The sequence below is a fragment of the Rhinolophus ferrumequinum genome, chromosome 13 (assembly GCF_004115265.2).
Source record: "Rhinolophus ferrumequinum isolate MPI-CBG mRhiFer1 chromosome 13, mRhiFer1_v1.p, whole genome shotgun sequence".
In the NCBI taxonomy this organism is placed as follows: domain Eukaryota; kingdom Metazoa; phylum Chordata; class Mammalia; order Chiroptera; family Rhinolophidae; genus Rhinolophus; species Rhinolophus ferrumequinum.
This window is the reverse complement of record NC_046296.1, coordinates 44,291,518-44,317,124: the sequence shown is the minus strand read 5'-3', so window position 1 is coordinate 44,317,124 and position 25,607 is coordinate 44,291,518. Positions and strand designations below refer to the sequence as shown.

The following is a 25,607-nucleotide window of genomic DNA, read 5'->3' as shown; positions in this document are numbered from 1 at the left end:
TAGTAATTAAAGAAAGACAAATTTTAAAAACCTGTCAAATTTGTAGAGTTTTAAGAATTGTAATAAAATGATAATATTGAGTGTCAATGAAGGTTTAGGGAAACGTGCACTAACAGTTGGCTACAGCTGGTCTGGAATGACCTAGTACAAGTGTCAAGTGCTCTGCTTTCCCTGGTCCTAGAACTGCCTGCCTGCCCACCCCCTGTGCTCTGGGTCCCATCCCTTCTTGGGGGCCGTGAGTGTATCAGAGGAACAATTCTCTCCTACACTGTCAAGTTTCTCCTTTTTATTTGATCATTCTCTTTAATATGCAAACTTGTACTTTGAAAAAAAAGGAAATTCTAATTTCTATCCTCAAAAAAAATCCCTGCTTGATCCTGAATCTCCCCACTTTCTGAGTTGCTGGCCCATTTCTTTGCTCCTCTTACCAGTCAAACTACTCAAGAGAATGATGTAAACTGGCCTGGAGAAGTTATCTCCTCCCGTTCTCTCTGGGACACATGCACGCAGGCCTTTGCTCCTGCTGCTCCAAGGAAATGGGCCTTGACATCTGCAATCACCAGGCCTCATTTTACTTCAGCAATTGACAGCATTTGACACAGCTGATCATTCTCTTTTCCTTGGGTTTTCTCTCTTATTCTCTTACATCACTGGCTGTTCCTTTACTAGAGCCTCACCTTCCAGAACTCAAAGCATCTCATCCCCAGGGCTCTTTCTCTTCTCTATTTACACTCATTCCCTAGGTGGTCTCATGGCTTTAAGTGCTATCTATACTGGTGATGCCCAATCTCTCCTCTAAACTCCAGATTTGTATATTGAGCTCCTAACTCGACAGCTTTTCCATGTAGTGTCTAACAATCATGAAACTTAACTGGTCCAAAACTCTTAACTTGTGCTTCCTGTAGTTTTTCCCAGCTCAGTAAATGCAACTCCATTCTCTAGCTGCTCAAGGCACAAAGCTTACGAGCAGAGTCATTCTTTCTCTCACACCCCACATTCAATCCAACAACAAATACTGTCAGCTTTCCTTTCTAAAAGATACATGTTTGACCTCTTGTTCACACCGTCATGGATACCACTTTGGTCCAAACCACCATCATTTCTTACCTGGATTATTGTAATAGTCTTGTCATCAGTCTCTTCGTTTCCATCCTTGCCCTATTGCAGTCTATTCTTAACATCGTAGTTAGAGGGATTCTTTCAAAAACGGATTTATTTGGCTACCTGGTGCCAGAGATTTATTTATTTTTAAAGCAACCATTTTTTTTTTTGAAACAACTGAGCATTTTTTGCTTGTTTTCAAAGTGAAATCTTATGGGAAATGCCCCTAAAATGAAAACAGATAAAAGTGGAGTTGGTAGTGTGGCAGAGGTGGCAAGTACTTCCTTCCTCGTGCCTCCAAGGTGTTCTGGACATTGTAAAGGGTTTGCAAAGCAACTGCTTTGGAACAACTGATAAAGCCATTGTTGTCTTGAAAGTCCTCCCAAAATAACTTTTATAAAGAAACCAGAGTTCACGAAAACTTGATTTCAGTCTATTCACGCCTCAGTTTCCTCTAGAAATTTCTGTCTTATGCACAGAGTCCCATTAAAAACCTTGACAGAAAGGCTGAAAAAATAGTCGTGGGCAGCAAACAACTACATGATCTCAATCAACAATATGACTTCTTTCGGGCCGCTTTATTATGCTTTTACAAAGAAGTTATCCTAATGTTTCCTTCTGGTTGGTATTCATCTCGACTACTTTTCCACCACAAACAACTTTTGTAAAACAATATTTTGTTCCTCTAGATTATAGGTTTAATTCTGGGACCTATCTACTTACCTATTCATACAGTGAGAATATAATTTTTTTTAGCTTGGAATGAAATGTGCTCATTTTTAAGGGAGAAAGGTGTAGTAAGGGAAAGGGAAAGAAATAAGGGATGCATGGTAAAATAGTCTAAATACCATGGGTTTTATGGAAATATTATTTTGACTGGACTCAACAGACTTGGTTCCTAATCAAATTTGTTACCGCTTAGTCCTCATCAGTAAACAGGGAGTAGTGGTTCCCTGTGCTTCACAGGGTGACCAATTGTCCTGGTGTGCCCCAGATTTTCCCAGTTTTAGCGTGGAAAGTACTGGTTTAGCAAACTGGGACGGTTGGTTACCTCACTCCTACATATAGGAATACTGTCCATTGTGAGGCAAAGAGAAGGTAAGATAATTCAGAACATTTCATAGTTTATCTGAAAGAAATCCAAAGAGTTGTTTCATAATAATAATTATTATTTTCTCTTTATTTTATAGCTGTATTAAATGACCCCTGGTTATGATATGAGAAATGGTTCAGATGCAACAAATACATCTTAAAAAGACATACTTTTATTTAAATGCTTAGAACACTATATAAATGTTCCCAATTATGAATTTTTGAAAAATAAAAATATAACAATTACCCTCTTTCCCCCAAAATAAGACCTAGCCAGACAATCAGCTCTAATGTGTCTTTTGGAGCAAAAAATTAATAAAAGACCCGGTATTATATTATACCCAGTCTTATATTATATACCGGGTCTTATTTTACTATAAGAGTATAATTTTACTATAAGAGTAAAATATAAGTAAAATAAGTAAAATAAGACCCGGTCTTATATTAATTTTTGCTTCAAAAGACGCATTAGAGCTGGTTGTCCTGCTAAGTCTTATTTTAGGGGAAACAGTGTATTTTCGGGCAAACACAGTTGGAAGTAGTAAACTGAGTATTAGCCCCATAGATACAATACAGGATATAAACAATTCAACCTTTATATATGGAAAGTGAGTCTTGTTTTATTTTGTGATTCTAATCTATTTACATATGTTAATTCCCCCAAATGTTTGCTTTTAAATATCTTACCTATTACAGAGACTTTAAGTAACTCAATCTTATCCTTAAGGCCTGCAGCTTTCAGATTGTCAGATGCACCGAGTAACTGTGAGGTGCTGACATCAGCAGCCACATAATATACATCCTATGAGGAAAGAAATTCATATTTTAAGTATAAATAAAACTATCAAATATCTTATGTAGTTAAGAAAACTTGCATTTTTTCAAATAATGAAAATAAAATTAAGAGATTTGTTAATTCAGGTTAAAACAAATTTATAGTATTTCCTTAAAATGATATGCAATAGCAAAAAAATTAAAAGTTTTTGTTAAAGTTTTAAAAATCTATTAATAATATTTTACAATTGCAAATGCCTAAAGAATTTGGGGATTAGCATAATCTGTTATGCCTAATTATTGGAATTACTCATATTTTCCTAAATTTATCACAGTATTTTAATTAAATAACATAGCAATTTAATTAACCCTTCATAATCCATTTTAACAACAGTAAATAAAGACTCATACAATTAAAAATAATAATCTCCAAAGACAATCTGCTTGTAAATAATTGGTAAGTGAATATACATATACCAATTAAAGTAAATATATTGCTTAGTTTACCAAAGTTTAGAACTTACTGGCCATTCTTTAGCAGCTTCCAAAAGTATTGTTCCGAATCCACACATTGGATCTAAAACAAACATACCAGCCTAAAGACAGAAATATTGATTCGGTATTATTAAGCCTATCATAACAAGTATTATAATAGAAACCTAAAACTTGAGGAATCGGTATTTCAAGAGTAAAGATTCCTTTTTACACTTTATTAGGAATTTCAGGTAGTTATGCCCTAAGGCACGCGTGTGCTTGGCATGTTTAAAGATTAGGAAGGAGACCGGTGGGGCCAAAGCACAGTGAGCGAGAGGAAGAATGTGGCGCTTCCATCAGAGAGATAGCTAGGCGGTTCCAGCAAGATGGGCAGGGTTATGCTGCACGTAGTAACAGTCTCCAAGCCTCAGAGGGTTAGAACACCACGTAACAGCACCACGTAATCTTGTGCTACATGTGCACAGCAAGGCACCTGGGGCTTCTGCTCCTTACTCTGGAAGCCAAAGTGATGAAGTGCTCACCCTCTGGAAGCACTGCCATCACTGCGGCATGACAAATTACACACTGGCTCTTAAAGGTGCCATCTGGAAATGACATGCATTATGTCCACCAACACTGGACTGGCTAAAGCACAAAAGTCACATGACACACAATTTCACGGGGCCAGGAAAGTGGAATTCTACCAGCACCTGGGAAGAGAACAGAAAATTTGAAGGAAAAAAACAAGTCACTCCCACTCTGGGGGCCACATCATGTCAGATCTAGTAGGTACTGTAAGGATTCTAGTTCTATTCTGAAGGACGGGAAGCTATTGGAGGGTTTTGCAGAGGAGAAACATGACATTACATTTTAAAGGAATCACTCTAGTTGCCCTGTTGAGACTAGAACAGAAGGGTAAGAGTGTTAGCAGGGAGGCTAGTTAGGGGATCCAGGCAGAGATGATGGTGACTTGACTTAAGAGTGGTACTCGTGCAAATAGCGAGAAGGAGTTGGATTCTGGATATGTTTTAAAGGTGGAGCCAACAGGATGTGTTGGAGATGGAATGTTAAAGAATGACAACAGTCTGAAATGACTAAAGTTTGTGACCTGAGCACCTGGAAACATAGAGCTGCCTGTTACTGAGAGAAAAGTTGGGAGAAGCTTCAAAGGAGACAAGAATACAGTTCTGGAATGCTAATTTTGAAATCTCTCTTGGACCAAGTACAGATGCCAAGTGAGTCATTAGACATACATATGAGTCTGGAGTTCAGAGGAGAGGCCCAGGTTGCAGATATAAATTTGGGAGCTGTGTTAATCAGTGTACAAGTGGCATTTAAGACCTCAGAACTAGATGAGTCATCCAGGAAATAAGAGAAATGAAAAAAGAAGAAAGTCTATGAGTTGGACCTCGGTGATCACTTGAGTATACATGTTTGGTAGATGAAGAGTCAGCAATGCACTGAGAGCAGCACATGCTGATGTAGGAGGAGAACCAACTTGGTGTTACTGAAACAAAGTGAAAAAAAAGTTCCAACAAGGAGAGTGCTGAGTGTCAAAGTGCTAACAGGTCAAGTAAGATGAGCAGCTTCAGTGGGGTGTTGGTGATAAAAGCCTGAAGGAAGTGGGCGCAAGAGGGAATGGGAAGAAAAATAGAGGTGGCAAATATGGACAACTGGTTTTAAGAGTTTTTCTGCAAAGGGAAACAGAGAAAGGGGGTGGTAGCTGAAGGAGCATGTGGGTTTAGGAGGTTATTTTTTTAAGTTGCAAGATATTGCAGCAAGTGTACATGCTGATTAGAGAAACGTCCTGATCAAGACTGGCAAGAGGGACTGGAATCCAGTACTCTAGTTATGGAGAGAAACAAGGATAGTCACTTATGGTAATGATGATAAAGCAAAGTATGTGGGCACAGATTCTAAGATGTTGGTAGATTTTTGTGAGGAGAACATGCTGAAGTTCTCTTCTGATTCCAATACTTAAGTCAAATAAGAAGCAAGAGAGTTAAAAAATGTGGGCAAGGAAATAACTGTAATGGTAGAACATCAAATCCAAGCTGTGAGGAAGGGATGAGGACAGGTGGTGAGTAATGGACAGTGGCAGGGTGAAATGATTAGATCTCTCACGGGGCTACAGAATTGTGTCAGGGTGCTCAAGGATGTAAACGGGAAAGAGAAGATGGTGAAGAGCAAGATTCTTGAAATTGATATTGTTGAGAGGTATATCCTTCTGGGTGTGGATAAGGTCTAGGGTGTGACTAAGGCAGATCATTAGAGGTAAGGACGCCAAGACACTAAGGGATCATATTACAGAGTGGATATTGAGATCATAAAGAACGATGATAGGAAAAATGGCTAGTACTCTTATAGGAATGACGGGAAGACATTTGTACATGACTGGGATAACCTGATGGCATGTGCTTCAAAGGCACTGAGGAGATTTGGGCAAAAGAAACAATGAGGCGCAAGCAGGACACCGACCCCACCTCCAGGCCCAGTGAGCCCTTGTTGTGTCTACAGGGAAAGCAGAGTGCGCAGCGGACAGCCAGGTTTCAGTCAGAGCCAGAGGGCACCCGATGGAAGGAAACAAAATGTCCTATAGGAGACACACAGAGCGAGAGAGCGAGACGGAGACTGCCTTTCCCCTGGTACTAAATTTTAGGCAGAGTTTCATCTGAATCCCCTACGAAGGGGAAGTAAGTAAAAGGAATAATGATTTAAATGGCAATTTTATTTAAAATAAATTGTGGTATGAGAACTAATTTATATTAAAATCTTAAAATGTGCCAAACACTGTGTTCTTCCTCCCGCATGGGTCCACATTCAATGAGGTAATCTGACCTTAAACATCTTTAAATATCTTTATTTAACTGTAGGACCCTTTCTAGCCATGACATTTGTGTCCCCAGGCTGAAGTAGAGAAGTACCTCTGTATGTCTGTCATAACTAAGATTTATAGAAGTCGATTTTCCTTGTTATAATATGTAGGAAGGAGACCGGTTTATAATAAGCATGAAAAATATCCAACATCCCCAGGTTTTAATTTCATTTTTAGTGGCACTGGCCTACCCAAGGTTGAGCCATCTGAGCACTGCTCTGGGTCAGAAGCTCCAAAGAGGGGACTAGATGAAGGTTGGATGCTGGGATCACCTCCATCACGGGGCATCACTGCACTCCCCACAAAAGCCCTCTGCTCTGCTACTTCTTTCACACTTTACATACCTTCTTTGTTGGTGGTCACATTTAGAGAAACACGCAGGCAAACTGACAGTAAGGAAAAAATTTTATCGAGCATTAGCTTTGGATATTTTCAATAATTTACTTTCTACTTTGCTGAAGCATGTATGTGTATATCAAGACAAAGGCAGCATTGCCAATTTGTAGGTGGTTATATAAATTTGTACTTCAATATGAACTGTGGTGAAACCACTGGCAGTTTGGAAAAAAACAAAACTGTAATCCTACCTCATTCCTTATACTAAAAGAAATTTGGACTAAAAAGTTAAATCAAATGAAAAAGAAAATCATCGGTTCTGGGAACATGGTAATCTGAAAGAAGCTCTTTCCTCTTCTCTCGGCTCTGAGCTATTTACTTCCCCTGAACCAAGTGATGCTCAGACCCAGAGGCAATGGGCACTAAGAGAAGCCCTGGGCGGCTGGGGCCCAGAAGAAGGAACTGGTATGGGGCCTCCTTGCCGTGGGCTGGGAGAACAGCACTGGAGCCCAGAGGGGACAATCATTGGAACCAGGGAAGAACTTGGTCTTCAGAGATCTATGGACTTGGAGGGAGACAAGCGAATAGAAAAGTTTTCAGCAAGTGTCCCAGCATGGCTAACAGTGTCCTTACACTGCCAAGCCCAGTGGCATCAGAGATCTATTCATCTTGCCATTTATAGGATTCCAGCCATTTAAAATACTTTAACGACCACACTTGAGCCTCAGTGAGCCAACAAAGAAAAACAATGGCAGAGCTAAGGGGAGGGGTGTGTGTCAGTAGTCAGGGAATGAACTGGCAAAACAATCAGAACACACATTCAATGAAATAGAACTACTGGAAAAGACAGATAAATATTTGAATAAAAGAAGAGCTTCTAGAGATATTCAAATGTAGCACATGCACACACACATACACACAACTTTCCAAAGCTAAAAACCATGAGTATTAAGCTAAAAATTTCAATAAATAGAGTATAACTCTATGACTCGTTATAACTTGCAAGATAAATGTTCAAGAATAACTCAAAATGCAGAGCCAAAATATAAAGTTATGGAATCCATATGAGAAAGGATAAGTGATTTGGAGGACAGCTCCAGGAAGCTGAACATGTTTATAACAAGCATTTCAGAAGCAGAAAAAAGATAGTGGTTTAAGGTTAAAGTTACTAACACAAAGCAGTTGACGTAATAATTATTAAGTAATTAAAAAAAAAAGTGCCTGAGCTAGAGAAATAATATTTTTTATAATTACGTATTTCAAATAATTATAACTATAATTATTTCTATAGCAGCAGCTAATATTTACACACGTTCTAATATGGCAAGCACTGTTCTAATGACGTGAAAATTCTAATTCACTTAATCCTCACATGACCCTATGAGATTATACTTTTCATCTTGCAAATAAACTGAGGCACAGAGATGTTAAGTATCTTGCCCTTAGTTTCCCAGCCAGTAAGTGGTGGAGCCAGAATTAGAACCCAGGCAGTCAGACTCACTGAGTTACGGGCTGAATAGAAAAGACATTTACATAAGTACATCCTTGTAATGTTCCTGAACTTTATAGGATTAAAGAACAAAGTCTTACAAGCTGCTAAGCAGAAAGAACAAGGTAGCTATAAAGGAAAAGAAAAACCACACTGTCATGGACAACTCATGTGCTCCACTGGAAGCCAAGACAATGGGACAGCGTCTGTAGACATCTGAGAGAAAAGGTTTGCAACTCAAGCCAAGATGGGTATGCCTAGGATGAAAGGAAGAGATCTGAGGACATATAGAAATTCAGACAAAGTATTATTTAAATACCATATTTGAGGAAAATACCTAAGATTTTAACTAAGCAATAAATAAACCAGAGCAGAGACCTCAAGTGGGAAAAGATAAAGTGAAGAACAATGGTGAGGAGTGACACACTTTGCAATATATCTTTGCGTGTTTATATAAAAATATGTGTTTGTTATACACAACTTTATCTGAAGAATTAAGGACAGGCTGTATAATTTAAGTGCTAAATAAGAATTTTAGAAACAGAAGGGATATACTTTAAGGGGAACCTGATACATGATGAATAATTTAGTTCAGTCTAGTAGTTGGGAGTACAGAGTGAAAAGGAGGTAAAACGTTTCAAAGGTCTCATTGTAGGGAGGAGTAAAGGGGCTGGAGAAGAGAAAAAAGTACTCTAGAGGTCTCATCTTATGTTAGGGAAGAGGGGGAGATGGGGAAGATTAAAGTGTCTCGGCAGAGGAAGGAGTAGATGTCTTGTTATAAAGTAATAGTAGAGTCCCATGTGTTTAATTAAAAGAGCTGGGAAAGGGAACCATTCATTGACTAGCACAACAAAGTAAAATCTCCAGCCTCTGGGAGAACAATAAAATGATTACCAAGTAACTTGATTAAACTAGCAAAAATAAAAAGGGTGAACTGAAGATGTTATAAACAGAGTAAAAAAGGAGAAATACAATCAGGTGTGTCTGTCACAATACTGAGTTCTCTAATCGAAAGACAGAGACCATCAGAGTGGGATAAAAACAGCTATGTATTTGTAAAAAACAGACTGAAAATATGGCAGGGTCAAAGAAAAATTAGGCGAATGCAAAGAAAAATAAAGGAGTGAAAACAGTAGTAAGAAATAGTGAAATTTAAGTTTAAACTCACTAATCAAGATAAAGAGAACTTTATGCAACAATAAAAAGGCATAATTCACGAGGAAGCGACAGCACCATAAATGTGCACATACTAAAACTACAGAGCAGCTGAATAAGGCGATAACTAGTAAAAATGCAACAACTTAAAAAAATCTGAATGAGATTTCAAACTACCTCTTTCAAAATTGAGCAGATATAAAATAGTAAGCTAAGATATAGAGGACAATGACTAGAAAATAAAATTATTATTATTATTTTTTAATTGGGGAATGGTGTGTTTTTCCAGGACCTATCAGTTGTTGTCCTTCAATCTAGTTGTGGAGGGCACAGCTCAGCTCCAAGTCTACTTGCCGTTTTCAATCTTTAGTTGCAGGGGGCGCAGCCCACCATCCCATGCAGGACTTGAACTGGCAACTTTGTTGTTAAGAACTCACACTCTAACTGCACTCTAACCAACTGAGTCATGTGGCCACCCCAAAATTATTTTCTTATGTCCATGGAACATTTACAAAAATTGATTAAGATCTTGGTCATAGGAAAAATTTTTAAGAAGCAGAGGTTTTACAGGACACATGATTGTGAGAAACAATTAGAAATAATAAAATGTAGCTATCTTTTGATCCAGCTTTTTCATAGTCAAAATACCCTCAGAAGTTCACCAATATATAAAAACGTATTGCTGTAGTACTTCCTATATGTAATGGCAACAACAGCAACAACAACAAAAAGATAAAAAAGAGAAAAGAAAGGAAAGGAAAAGAAAGCAACCAAGATGTCCATCAGTAAGAAACTGTGTAAGTTAATTTTGGAACGGACCTTCCTATTAAATTAATAAGAATGAAAACATTTTCCTCACCTTAATTTCAGCGACAGAGGCCATTGCCCAGGCTATGGTTGATCTCAGTCCCGTTGTCCTGATGTAAGCTCTGCTGGCTAAAGGAACCCTACAGAAAATAGAACCTGATGAAATACCCCATGCTACTGTAAGTTAAAGAGGAACCTGATAGAAATAAAAATGACAAACTTTGTCTCTAGCTGTGAAATCATTTTAACACGTTCATACAACCCACACGAAAGTATTCCCTAAATTGGAGAGTATGAAACCTTACAAGAATACCTTCTCTCATCAGCACCGTGTTTTTCCAGCCAGTGTGGTATTTCAGAAAGGTAAAATTTTAGATCACAGAAATTTAAACCCTTATGTGTTTGATTTATAAAACTGTAATCACACATGAGGGAAATCTTTCTGAAGTGTTTAATGCTTCCCTGTCTTCCCATGGGAAGAGACTTTTTCTTGCTGATTTGGAGTTAGCAAGGGGAACATGCTATTTTCTGACAGAGATGTAGTGTGGGAAGTAGGGCTCAATGGGTGGTAACTTTGAAATAGGTTTTCTATAAAAAGTCCCCTTTGTAAGTTTGCCTTTTGCTTATTTGCATCCTTTTCAAAAGATGAAATGAAGCATGGCATTGCACTGTCTACACTGAAGCAGACATCTCCCATTTAAGTGATTCTTCTCTTTGTTCTTTTGCTTTCCGTCCTCCAAGTTAGGTTCTCTTTTCTAATTCTGTTCCACCACTAGACTGAATTCCTTGAACTTAATAACCCTCTTTCCCGTGTTTGAATGTTGACTATGTAGCATAATGCTTAGCATACAGTAGTATTCATTACGTTCAACTGAAATTAATTGAATAAATTAATCTTATTCTAATAAATGCTCCTTTCTTCCCTCCCTAGTTGCTGCTCTATTTAAAAAATAAAACAGTTGAAATTTATTCGACACTTACTAGAAATACTACCAAGTATTTTCATGTAGGTTATCTCATTTAATACCAGCCACAAAGCAATGAAGTAGGTATTATTATTTTCCTGATTTTATAGTGGAGGAATATCATAATTTGCAGTTAAAATCTGTGGAGACGGTAGACTTGAGGTCTATAGTTTTTATCCACTATGCTATATGTGTATAGTACAGCACTGCTGCACACAGGTCACGTTCAAGGTGAATTTTAGGAACTGTGCTGTATTTTCTATTTTAATTAAAACTCCAAGATGCCAACAGACTAACAATTTTAGCTTAAATATGGGCCTATGACAATGATTTAATAATAGAAATAGACATAATTTTCAGTATGAATCATGTAACCAGTGGATTATTGTGGTAAAATCTTTCAGAGCTCTAACTGGTCAGATCAAATTATATCCATTAAGCTCCATGAAAATACTTTACTGGCTCAAGTAAAGAATTCAAATGCTTTGTTATATTAATGTTTCATACTATAAATGAAAAGCATGAAGTTCTCAGTTTTACAAACTCTCCTATGGGACAAACCAGAAGCGCAAAATACAGTATCTACCTGAAAACAGGAATTCCCACCACAGAGTAAATGTCACTTAGATGTATAAAGATCTGAAAGAACAAATAGAGAAGTCAGAATGGAACAGGAAATGCATTATCAAATTACTGACGATTTGAAAACTTCTGTTTCAAACCTGTATTTTAATAAGAAATTCCAAGGCCTTATTTGTCATATCTGGAAGAATGTTCCATAGTATTTTTAATTGAGCAGAGATGAAGCACATTTTAAGTACATTTCGTAGAAAAATTCTGAGGTTAGTTTGGAATACAAGTTATGTGGAGAATCATGATATGAAGAACTCAAGACCAACTTTCTTCCCAGAGATTCTCTGGATTATCATAACTGGATCAGACTTCTCAGTATTTTGGGTTACAGAAGACTTCCTAAATCTACCCTAATTCTAACCTCAAATAACACTTGAGGCCCACAGGACTATCATAGGTTACACATACTTCTGAGTAACAGAAAGCTTTCTTTAGGCCAAATACATGGTGACGTTTTTCTCTCTTTACTACCTATAGGTGAGCTTCTTCCTTTCTATTACCTTTCTTTTGTTAGGCCATAAAGATAATTTAAAGGTCTCAAGTTATAATCAGTAATCTACATAAATTTTAAAAGTTAGAATCTTACTTTTGTAGTCTGATGAGGTTCATGGAATATTCTAATCTTGCGGTTTGACCTCAGGAGCTTTTAAACACCAATACTTTCACCACAAGTTATTTTTAATATATGCCGTTTTTAATCGCTTCTCGGCCTTTTGGCTAAGATCAAGTGTAATATATGCCGTTTAATCAGGATCACTCCAATATTGATAAATTTTCATCAAGAAAAGAATGATCTGGAATGGACTCCTTAAGTCAATTTAATTCCTTGATCACCACAGCTAAAGCTTCCAATTTTTTATATTATTCATTTTAGCAAAATTATTTATTGGGATTAATTCTCTTCTATTTAAAACTCATACTAAAGATATGATATACTGAGATTTTTATGTATCAACTGTTATTAAGAACCGTTTCTCCCCTATAAAAATTTTTCAATTAATTTTGCAGAACAAAATTTGTTGAGATTTTATTCTTCTGTCAATTTTGGTCACAAATTTTACTACATGTGATTTTAGTGTTGTCAATATTGTTTTGTGTTGATTATTTCTACTAATAATAGCTATCGTTAATTGTATTAAAAAGAATTAAATTAACTATATTCATTTATGAGCTCAACTATGAGACAACCATTATTCTGAGACAGTGAGAATCAGAGGGAGATGAAGAGGTGGAAACCAGGAGAGCAGAAGAGAACTGAAAAGGGGGAGATGAAAGGAAGATGCTCTTATGTCAAGATATTCTTAGGGTCCAAATTTTGCATGACAGCAATAAAAGATACATACCAGGCATTACTTTTTAAAAGTGAAAAACATCATATAAAACACTTAAAATAAAAGACAAAACAGTCTGATTTAGCCAGGTATTACTTCATTTAAAGCTATGTAACAATAAATTTATGAATTATTGAATTATGAAAATTAAAAATAAACTACTTGCCAAGTTTATAAGTAGTTCTCAAAAAATAGTGAAGAATATTTTTTAATAGCTAGTATTTATTTCCCCATATGTTTTACTTTGTTCCAATTAAAAATAGTGTAACCTCATTAAATTTAAAAAAAGAGAAGAACAAGAGAAAAGCATAAACCCATAACCCTAACAAAGCCCCTACTAACATACTACTGAATTTTATGCAGGCCTTTCTGTCTTCTTTTAACAATTACTAGAATTTCTTATCACAGAGACTTGTTATATATTACAGTGATTGTAGAGAGCATCTCTGCAACCTTACAATAAATGTTTTTTAGTTCAGCTGTGACAAAACAATTCCATTCCAAAACACCTTATTTGGAGAAGACATTTTCACAGTGAAAACTATTAGCAAAATTATCTGTGCTGTCGTGCTGTTAGAGAGAAAATAGACTGCTGGATAGAATAGAATGTAGACATGCTTTTTGAAACTCTAAAGTCAAATTGAAAAGTACAGTAAGAATCATTGACATTGTCTTTAAAGAATTAGGTTATAAGCATATAAAAATAAAATGAACATTCATTACCTCTAAATTTGGATTCCTCAAATCTGCTTTCCATCCAAACTGTTTCATAAGAGCAATTCCAACTATTCTTCCTATCTCCTGGAAAAGCAGCAAGTTATAGAAAAGATAAGAATACTAAAAATGAAAATTTTAAGTTCAAATATAAGCGAAAACTAACAGAGCTGGTAGGAAAATCAAGTCAGACTATCTGACGGTAATTTAAAATTACAATATTAAAATATTACACTAAAGCATTTTCTATCCAAGGCGATAAGGGCTGTATTTTACCTCTTCCCCGCCCCCCACCCCCATACATTCTATGGCGTTAACATCTACTCATGTGTAACCTCTGTTCTTGTAATTTTAGATATATGAAATAACCAGATTAGGACCTAATAAATAAGGCCATCTGGGTTTTAGAAACAGATGCAAGCTGAAAGATTAACTTTTTACCTACCGCAAGCCTCTATGTTTAAAAATGACCAGATCAGTAGCATTAGATTCAAATTTTAGGGTCTGTTTGATTTTACAGTTGGCCAAAGAACCCAGACCTACTGTGTTTCCCCGAAAATAAGACCTAACCGGAAAATAAGCCCCAGCATGATTTTTCAGGATGACACCACCTGAACATAAGCCCTAATGCGTCTTTTGGAGCAAAAATTAATATAAGACCTGGTCTTATTTTCGGGGAAACATGGTATGCCCTTTATATCACTGAATTTTGTAAGGGTGAACTGACAAGGTTTTTTGAAGGAATCTGTAATGTTCACTCCTCTCTAGATAGTTGAGACCTCGAGTGCATTTATGTATTTACAGTCTGGGTTCTGGTGACAATCCCACATACAGGATTTAGGGGCAGAATAATCACTCAATAAACGCAGAACTGAACTGAAGAGAAACCCAAAAATCTTACGATCATGATATTAGGGTTTCCAAGTGTAAAGGGTATCTATGAGTTTAAGGAAATTTGGGGGGCAGAAAGTAAAAGGAGGTCATTACATGGAATGGCATACTATTCCTCTTAAACATCTGAGGTCAAGTTAAAATGAAAAATACGTTTTTAGAGAGATTTAATTACCTGATATGAGGCCTGGTTATCTGCCTGAGCCTAGTTATCTATTCCATGAAAGGTTTTCAGCTCACTTTAAATCTAAAAAGTCATTAATTCTTTTAGAAAATGGGAACCCACTTTGAAGGTGGGTGTACCTGTGCAGTAAAGGTCTTTGCAATAGCTCCACTGCAGCGACAAGAAACTCTGAAAGTCAAGTTGTTCTCATTATGAGTATCAACGGCTTTTGCTACATCATTCTGAAATTCTTCTTGAAATTTTTCTCTTTTAGTGAGAGAATCTCCTTGCTCCAATGTTTCTTCTATTTGTTTCTCCAGCTGGCATTCCCTAGTCTCTTCTGTCTCTTGCATTTGTTCTGTTTTTAATTTCTCAGCAATGATGGTGTCATTTTTTCCCAGTTTTATTTTTTGTGGGTTAGCATCTCTTTGAGAAAGATTTTCCTTTTTTGCATCAAGTTCAAGAAGATTTTTCCAGATTGAAATGACATTCAACCAACTCTCAGGATCATCATTTATAAGTCTTTGCACTTCACTAAATATTTTTCCTAAATAAATAAAATTTCAGTTTATCCTATATTGAAGCTATTATATTCATCACTTCCAAATTCCATTATCTTTATTTCTTTAACATAAGTTTTTTTTTTTAATCACTACATGAAGAATGACTTCACTTTCATCTGGAATTTATATCATTTAACATAAGAATATTATGCAGAATAAGGTCATTCTTATATTCCATACTTAACATCAAAACTGTCTTAAAATTCCCATAGAATTATTATACACTTTAGCAAGATAATTTGTCCAATATAAGTATCTCTTCAATATATGCATATAGAATGTGTATCGATCTTTGAAATAATGTTGATCTTGCCTATACAAACTAAGTTTAAAAAAATAGAATCAATTGCAAAACATAGAGCTCAAAAACAGAGAAACTGAATCTTGAGACTATTTTAGACCATAAATATTAGCACACATCATAAAATGAGTTTCCATAAAGTAACACTTCAGATACACAGCCCATTCATAACTTAGGGACGGCCAGCATGCTTTATAAATGAACAGGGGTCAAGATGATCTAAGAGTAATTACCGTATTTCTCTCATGATGTGAGTATGTGGAATACTGGAATGAAATTATATTGACTCCACAGTATAATACCTTACGATGTGCTTTAAAATAATCTTTCTTCCCTGTCTTGATTTCTTGCCAATTTATATCTTTCTTGACACAGTTTATTATAGACTGTACGATTACATGATCTCTTGTACACAATCAGCAATCAAAATGAAATTTAAGGCAATGTTTAATCCAGCAGTATCTGACCCTTTTTTGATGCATTTATCAAAATCTTTAAATTATTTTAGCAGCATATTTATAAAATCTGGGAGTGGACAGAGAATCTCTTAAGTCCCTTTTATCTCTAATGCTTTATAAATGACTGTAAATGTATTCAAACATTTAAGGTCTCCCAAACAGAAAATTTTAATATGTAGTATTTTTCCAATTGTATCACTCATCAATTAAAAATTATAAAGTGATAGTTCTGACCAATTGTTAAAACAATGCATTTTGGCTTATTACATGCTCCTAAATCTAAATAAATGCAATTGACCATACATATCTCTAGAAAAGGTATCTGATCATAATTCTCAAGGAAGAACTGTGACTTAAGACATTAAAATCACAGAATATAGGCAGCAAATTGCAAAAATAAGAGACACCATTAGGTGATAATACAATTAGGTAATATTTAGAAAATACAGAAAAATACATAATTTATGATCCCATAGGTATGAATGTGAAAATAGCTACATATTTCACTTAAAAATGTAAAATAGCTATATATGTGTTATCAAGCATAACACTTTGGAGTACAACATATTATGTGGGTAAAAGCAATAGGTATACACCATACCTTTACTTACAGAAGGAACATTAAATGGAAACTGCTTTTTAATCAGCAAAAACAATCTTTCTGCAGATTTTAACTTTTTCAGCATATTCAAGTCAGAACAGGTGGTAAAAAAAACTTTTCCTAAAATATATTCAACCTAGAGACAGAAAAAAATAGATATCAATGTAGTACAGTGTAGAGTAAGAACCATTTCCCTTTTCTCCCCTTAATGAATTAAAACATAGCATCTAGATTAACAATAAATTAAAATGACCATTTCTGAAGTACCTACTACTTGTCAGACACTGTACGAGGCACTCTGAATACATTTCCCCCTCTAATCCTTAAAACAACTCTCTAAGGTAGATTTTATCACCCCCATTTTACAGATTAGGAAACTGAGGCTTAGGTTAAAAAATTTGTATAAAATCACAGTCAGTGACCAAGACCATCATCTTTTTATGTTATGTTACTTTTTGTAAAGTTGCATATATATGTAAATGTGTGTACACACACTACTAGAAAAACATAACACAAAATACTCAGTAATTATATTGCCAAATCTCACATACTATTTGCAAGTGGGCAAAGAAAGGATATAATGGATAGGCTATGTTAGGTATGTAGCCCAAAGTTAACAAATCAATGGCTATTTATAAAAAACCTACCTTTTGGACTACCAGGAGCATATATCCAAAAGATAAGTAACAATGTAATGTAACAGACATACTGTGACATACAAATTAAAATGTAAAATTTACGAGAGAATAACTTGAATTTAACCTGAAGAAAACTAAAAAGTTTTAATATAATAAACTCATTGATCAGCTGTAGGTACAATAAGTAGCACTGCATTTGGAAGCCCTAGTTAGTAAAAGTCTCGGAGAAGATTTGGGAAGAGGAATTCTAACAAAAGAACAAAAGGCAAGATGCAGAGGTGGGAGTGACAACCTGGCTGAAGTAAACTGTAAGTGAGCATGGCAACATTTGCTGTGTTGTGCTGATTGAGAGTGTCAGGTGGATGGATGGTGTAGCTCAGGCCAGCGTGATAAATGGTCGTGAAATGGAGGACCACAGATGGTAATGGTCAACCATTATAGACTTCTGATGAAAACTGACAGCACTGAATTAGTTGGCAGAAAAAAATTATTTTGGAAGAGGCATAAAAGACTGAGTGTGGAACATGAAGCTGGAGGGAGAAGTAAGATTACTGAGGTGGAAATAATGAGACACTTGGCTGTGGGAACTGAAAACAATGGATGGAAGAAATATGCATCAAGCAAAAACAGGCTTTGGAGATAGGATGAATATTTGGTAAAAATCAGGGAAGAAAGAAAAATGAAAAGAGCTTCGTAAGTTATATAAATGTCTATCACTAGGTTGTACACCTGAAACTAATACAATATTGTATGTCAGCTGTAATTGAAAAATAAAAAATTACTAAAGTTCAAAAAAAAAAAAAAAGAGCACCAACACATAGGGAGTCTAATGAGGTATGTATGGCAAATAGTGCTCAATACCAACGGAATCCTAAATCTTCTTGGGTTAGCCCAACCCCCTTAAATTCAAGGTAGATGTGGATTGTCCTGGAATTCTCTCAGCAGTGGCCATGGGCTGATTAACACGATTCTAGGTCATCTCCTAGAGCTGAGGCACTAGGGAATTTGGGGTAGCCCATGTGTTTAGGCAGCTCTATTGAATGGCAACTTGAACTCCCAAGCTTTTTTTGTTTTTTTGTTTTTTTAAATCTGACAGGGTCTAATTAAGCTTTTGGGATGGTAATTTCTGGAGTTACTATTCTAGCTTGAGGAAGAATCTCTGCCGAGCCAGGCTTAGGTTGACGCCAATTAAAACCCAAATACTTCTGTCTATAAGATTAACAAGCTCTGGGGCTGTAACGGGACAGCAGGGTGATTATAGCTAATAATATTGTATTATATACTTGAAAGTTCCTAAGAGAGTAGGTCTTAAATGTTCTCACCACAATATATAAATTGTTATTATGTAACAGGATGGAGGTGGTAACTAATGCTACGGTGGTAATTATTTTGCAATATATAAATGTATCAAATCAACACATTGTATACCTTAACCTTACACAATGTTATATGTCAGTTATAGCTCAGTAAAGCTAGAGAAATAAGTAAAACTAAAGCCCAAATAGCTTAGATACCAGCAATGCAGCTGATCAGATTGATGAAGTAGGAAATACGATGACTATTTAGGAATCAATATTTAAAGGGGATAATGAAGTAGATAAAACAAGAAATTCTGATTTCTAAAATTTGCTTCTTTCTCATTACAAAGGTGACATTGTCTCACTAATGTCAAAACTAAATGTAAACCTCAGAATGCTTAGAAGTTGAAAACAAAGTTTTAAAAAGTACATTTTAAAAAAATCAGATTTTATATTATTTGACGTAGAAATATAGATGATATTAAGGCTATCACACACACAAAAAAATGTTAACTGACCTGATAACAAATACCTTTCCAAGACTCTGGGGGAATTGAAATAAATATTTAACTGAAAATGTATGGTTGTAAGATTCAAGTTCTATAAATAAACTGATGCAAACATCTAGACCACTGATTTTTAACCTAAAGTCAGTGATCTAGACATTAACTTACAGTTCTTTAATTGTAGAAAGATCTTATCTTTTCTTACTCATTGAGTATCAAGGGAAACATTTACACAATTAGTTTTTTCTAAAAATACCCTTTGAGGGGTGGGGCACTCAGGGGGAAGGTTTACTTTATTTAGAGTGTCAAATCATAAGAATGTGTTGATCCATAAAAGTACTAAATACATTCTCAAAACCAAAATCAACTTATTCTCTTTATTTAAAAATTAACATAAGGCCTACATTTCTTTTACAAGTAATAAGCATATAATCAGAAGTAGTATACTAAATTATAGAATAGTCACTGTGAAAATCAATCATATATATGAAAGCATTTGTATGGTTTGCCCTTTGTGAAGATAAGCTATTATACCTTAAAGCAGTAGGGAGAATGAATTTTGGTGCTTATGATTTCAAAAATGGCTGAATACAGTATTACCTTTTTTTTCTTGGTTTATTGCTTGTAACTGATGGTGTTCAATTACAATTCTTAGGGATAGTGTGGCATTTTAGAATATTTCATCCTAATATTTGTTACTTGAAAATTTATTCATATTTACAATCTGTTTTTCCATTTTGAATTGAATCATAACCAAGTGTCTAAAACCAGCTGGTTTTACGCCTAACACAAAGGTGAAATAACAGCCTTTATTCAAGGAAAAACAGTGGTGTGTGAGCTTTTTTTGGTTCATTTTAGATAAGAATTAAAAACTATGTATTATTAATTGTTAAAAAGGCATTCAATCTAAAAGGAATTCAGAGAATCTTCGAAAAAGCAATCTTATGCAATCGTCCCATTAAATGAAATAACTAGACTATCTGCTTAGTTCTACCCCACTACCTTCTATTATCACGACCCCGTTAGAAGCTAAACATTGGTTGGCTTATTCAAGACTTGGGTTAAATATCCTTTGCTATGTGGGTTTATCAAGACCAATGAATCACGTGACAGGGTCTTTGTGGCTAGCGGGCATCAGGAACTCCTCTACTGTACTGAATTTATTTTAAAACTGACTGTTCCTATTATTATCCTTATAATAAAAGTATTTAAACATTAAACATGGTCACAAGGTAAAGCTTACTTTTCCCCACTATATTTCTTAAAAGTAGTCTAAGTAAGAAATATATATACAACGTCTCTATAAAAATAGACATAACATATAAATGTATTACGTATAAAATACATATATTTATATAATGTGTATATTTAAAAATACCTAGGAACCTAGAAAGAAGTTTGCCCTACCACCAGGAGGAAAAAAAAAAAATCAAACCTGAATCTGAGCAAGCTCTAGATATGACTTACAGGATTCCAACACACAGGAAACACAGAGGATAGAGGAGCACGTTACTATCCCATGGAGATGCAATTGGCAGTATCTAAACTGGGGGAAATTCTAGCAGTGCTGTCCAACAGCTTTCTGTGACGTTTGCTGTCCAATACAGTCAGCATGAGCACATGTGGCTTCCCCAATACAGTCAGCATGAGCACATGTGGCTTCCGAGCACTTGAAATATGACTAACGTGCTTGAGAAAGTGAATTTTTAAATTTAAATTTAAATAGCCACTTTGACAACAACAGAGAATATGTAACAGAAATCACAAAGTGATCCACAAAGCCTAAAATGTTATCTGACCCTTGACAGAAAAAGTTCGCTGATTCCTGTTCTAGACTGTGGGACAAACAACCCAGCTTCTATAACAAACAGATTGCGATGAGAAAAAAAGAAAGAGGTGGAGGGGGAATGCATAGATTAAAAGAGACTTAAATATCAGCCAATCACAACGTGTGGACCTTATGTGAATCTTGATTTCAACACACAAACTGAAAAACAAAAGTGACATTTACGAGACAAGATGAAATCTGAATAATGACTATTAGATATTTGATGACAAGGAATTGTTTTTAGATGTGATAATGATATTGTGGTTTATATTTTTAAAAAGAGCCATTCTATGTATTATTTCTTATATATATTATGCTATAAAAAGAGTCCTTATATTATAGTTATACAGGCAAATAGTTACAGATGAAATGTCTGGGATTTGCTTCAAAATACTGGAGTAGGGGAGTGTGAATGGAGCAGAATTCACCAGGCGTTGATTGTTGTTGCAGCTGGTTGATGAGTGAGATTCATCCTACTATTCTACTTTTGTGTATGTCTGAAATTCTCCATAATAAAAAGCTAAACAGAATAGATGGGACATTTTCTATTGCAAGCTATGTGTTGGAGGAAGCACCTGTATCAGTCACCTGGCTGGGGAGAAAGTTTGCAAGTTAAAATGCAAACACCTTGGGCTTACCTTCTGGGACTGGCAACTAGGAATATGCATTTTCAGCAAGTTTCCTAGGTGATTCTTATGTTTACTAAAATTGGAAAAACACTGATCAGAACAGAGTGATTACTTTGTAAAATTAAACAATCACTTCTATATTAATTTGTTTTGTAAAGTCAGATTTTACACTATTAATTTTCTGGAAGCAAACCAAAGTTTTTAACAGTGTCTCTTGTCATTGCAAGAATGATTTTAAGTATTCCTGTGCAACTCATTGGATGGGAACATTTATTGAGCACCTAACTATTTGCCAGACACTGTACAACGTATCGTTTCAAAGAATGCAGTAGTCATTTAAAGTCGGTATTATCATCTCCATTTTATATCCAAGGAAAGTGTGGCTCAGTAATTTGCCCCAAATTTACAAATCTGTTAAAGGAAGATAAAAGATCTGAGCATGCCTTTTAACTCTAAAGCCCACATACACTTCTTACCACGCTGTTATAGAAAGAACCTAACATGCGGTGTTCGGGGTAGTTTCCCAGGGTAAACTCCGGCACAGTGGTAAAGCACACGGGCTTCAGATGCACGTCCCAGCTTCACCACTTCGCATCACTTTTCTCTTTATTTCTTTGTAAAATGGTGGTAAAAATGGCTTACACAGGATTTTTTTTGAGCATTAAATCATAACATATACATATGTGTCTGACACGTTTTAAGTGCTTCATAAATGTTAGATGCTATTACTATTATTTCAGGATTGCCTTAGAGAGTTTATATTAGAGATACTGGGGTGAAATTTCAGAGGTTATTTGCTCAGATTCCATTTTCAGGCATACCTACCCTTCAAACATAAATATCAAAATAGGAGAATTTCCAAATCTCTTGGCATTTAATTCTTCTCATTGCCAAGAAGTTTTCCCTTACAATTAATTGAATTTTCTTGTTGTGATTAAATTAACTTCTCATTTAATTCTGTCTTTAGAGAAGATGGAAGAAAACAAGCAGAGAGGGTCTTTCTTTTCTCTAATAATCCAACACACTCAGATTGGATCAAGCCTTCTATTTTTCTAATTTAACATTAAAAAAAAAATCAATGCAGCATTATGTCATGGCCACACAGTGGTCAAGGAACTGGACCAGGGAGCCAGTCTGCCTGGGTTGAACTTTATTATATACTCATGCTTGATTTCACAGACAGCTTGGTTTCAAATCCCACCTTTGCCATTTTCTGATTCTGTGACTTGAATACTTTCTTGGACTTACCTATGCTTCATTTTCCTTTTCTGTTAAATGTGGAGCTTATCTTATGATATGAAAGTGTCATAGATTGTGAAAACTGAAAAAGTGAATACAGAGTAAGGACCTAAGAACATGTGCCTGACACATATTAAATGCTTAATCAATGTCGGCAGTTATGACACTGATTTTTTTTATTAGCTACATCAAATTCTGTGACCAAAGCCACAAATGGCAAGTTAGCCTAATAATTCTGATGCCATTCTCATGACCTCCTCCATCCTCCTTTCCTCCCACCCCCTCATTGCAGAAACTCCTTTTGTTGGCTTCTTACAACGCAAGGAGCAGCTGGAGTGGTCAATTTCATTTAGGAAGTTTTCCTTTTCCAATAGCACATCGTTCACACGATCACATTTATCCCATCAAGTTACTGAAGGCTTATCCTATTACATCTTTTCCCTCTGCTTTCAGGAAACCAGCTCAGCATGTTCTAGAACTTAAACTGTTCACGTCACATTGAAATTAACAACAGATAAATACCAGCAACTGTTAAGTTCCCCTGGAAGTTGGTCTATGAAGCCTCCAAGAGTATTTCTCTAGATAGTATTTACTGCCTGTTTAAGCGAGTACTTTACAAACTCTTTATCATTTAATCTTCCCAACAATCCTATAAAGTACCACCATTGTCAGGAAACTGGCAAGAGTCAAGTAACCGAACCTCAGGAATACAGTACTTGCATTTAAAGTATGGAGAAAAGATGCTAACTCTGACAGGTCTAACTCCAATTACAGGTACTATGGTACGCTTTTAAAGAACCTAGGAAATAACATGCCTCAACCCCCCTTTAAAAAAAATTCAGCCGTCACTGATGTGCGGTGATAGATGTGTAGGGAAAAACGACCGGCGGTTCTCTCCAGAAGTAATGAAAGGACCTGCCAGTAAAAGTCCGAGGGCGGGGACCGTCGCCACGGTCGGCCTGCGGCGGTCTCACAGCTTTCCCGGGTCTCAGACCGACCCTGGCGGGAGGGCTGCAGGGGCAGGGCCGCCCTCCTCCCCTCCGGGACGGCAGAGGCTCACTCACCTCCGTGGCCTCCAGCCGCGCCCGCACCTCCCGCATCAGGAAGGGCTCTAAGCCCCGGCCCACCGTGCAGAAGAACCGGGCGCCCGCTGCAGGCCGCCACACGGGGTCTCTCGGCCCCGCCGCCATGGCGGCTCGGGGTCACGTGGCCTCGGGCGCGCGCGGCGCGTGTCCGCGCCCTCGGAGGCGGCGTGCAGGAGTGGGCCGGCCGTGCGGAGCCGAAGGCTGGCGGGCCGGGCGTGCGCGGGAGGGTCAGGTCGGCTGGGGTGGCCCCGTGAGTCTCCTCGGTTAGGCATCTGGAATGATTTAGAATCACAGGTGGAAGGGATATAATTGCTCTTCTAATCTACCTGCCTTATTTTTCAGATTGAGGAAATGGATGCCTACAGAAGCCAAGGGACAGCGAGTCAGTGGCACAGTTGAGTTGAGGCAGGAACCTAGACTTCTTAATTCCCAATATAATGAACCTTCTCCATCCATATCTGCCAATTTCCTCTTCTCTCCTTTATGCCTCCCCACTGCTATCCACACAGAAGGAGCCCAGCACTGTCTTCGCCAAGCATCGGGCCAAAGCTGGGAGTCCCCAGGACCAAGAGCAGAAATTCCCTCTCTCCAACAAAATTCTCCATTTTCTCCAACAAAATGCCTTGATGTTCATGAAACAGATTGCAGTTCTTGCACTACTTAGGTTAACAAGGCAGTGTTTGGGTCCCCTGATTTGATTGGCTCTCTTACCAGTATTTGAAGGGATTTTTTTCTTTAACTCTGAATTTTAAATTGGCATGAAAATATCACTTGGGAAGATTAGAATCCATATTATACGGTGCACAGCATTTGTTGTGTAATGGTTTAATATGGTTTCAAACCCACTCCTTTAGGTAAGTGATGTGTTAATTCACTTGTTACAAAGACAAAGTTGTTTTTAGAAGTAAAATTGTTTTTGATACAAGAATGAAGTAAGTTGTGTCAGGATGTCATCATCTGTTGTCACTGATTAGCGGTCAGCCGCCCAGCTGCTGAGGGGCCCCCCTGGAGGCTTCTGGTTAAGAACGTGGAGCAGCCATTATGGCAAGGAGACATTTAGACTATAAATAGAGTTGACCCTTGAACAACATTGGGGTTAGGAGTGCCGTCCCCTGAGCAGCTGAAAATCTGTGTATAACTTTTGACTTCCCCAAACTAAACTACAGTTGGCCCTTTGCATCCAAGGATTCAAACAGTATTTTCTGTCTGAGGCTGGGAACTGCAGTTGGGAAACTGCACCTGGGAATGAGAAAATACTGTTTCCATCCTAGGTTAGTTGATTCCACAGATGCGAAACTGGTGGATACTAAGGGTGGAATGAAGGGCTGACTGTGTTTATGGACAAAAAATCTGCAGGTAAGTAGGCCCACACAGTTCAAATTCCTATTGTTCAAGGTCAGCTACACTGAGAGTTTGTGAGGACTATTTGAGTTTCAGTTTGAGCAAGGAGACACATTGCAAACCTAAAAACTCTTCAAAGACCTTTAGAGCATTTGCTCTGTCTAGGTGAGGTGACTTCTAGACTGCTAACGTCTGCCTTGGTGTATTTGTTTCCTAGCAACCTGCTCTAGCAACAGGGGACTTTCTTTTTGTACTGGCTGCTGGAAATCAGCTCTGGGTTGGTCACTGTCTCTCCTGAGTGCCTCCTGGTATAAAAAGGT

General features: G+C 36.8%; 1 protein-coding gene and 1 pseudogene across 1 annotated transcript in view; one reads left to right on the top strand and one right to left on the bottom strand.

The window, feature by feature from the left end:
* The window catches only part of THUMPD2 (THUMP domain containing 2), a 33,608-nt gene extending 9,546 nt beyond the window's left edge, over positions 1 to 24,062 (bottom strand). The window contains 8 exon segments of the mRNA XM_033124181.1: positions 2,881 to 2,995; positions 3,492 to 3,563; positions 10,156 to 10,243; positions 11,655 to 11,707; positions 13,756 to 13,833; positions 14,941 to 15,347; positions 16,724 to 16,859; positions 23,926 to 24,062. Of these exon segments, the coding sequence (XP_032980072.1) occupies positions 2,881 to 2,995; positions 3,492 to 3,563; positions 10,156 to 10,243; positions 11,655 to 11,707; positions 13,756 to 13,833; positions 14,941 to 15,347; positions 16,724 to 16,859; positions 23,926 to 24,051 (1,075 nt within the window). The 5' untranslated portion in view covers positions 24,052 to 24,062.
* On the top strand, positions 12,399 to 12,511 carry LOC117033478 (uncharacterized; annotated as a pseudogene).
* Positions 24,063 to 25,607: the final 1,545 nt, after the last annotated feature.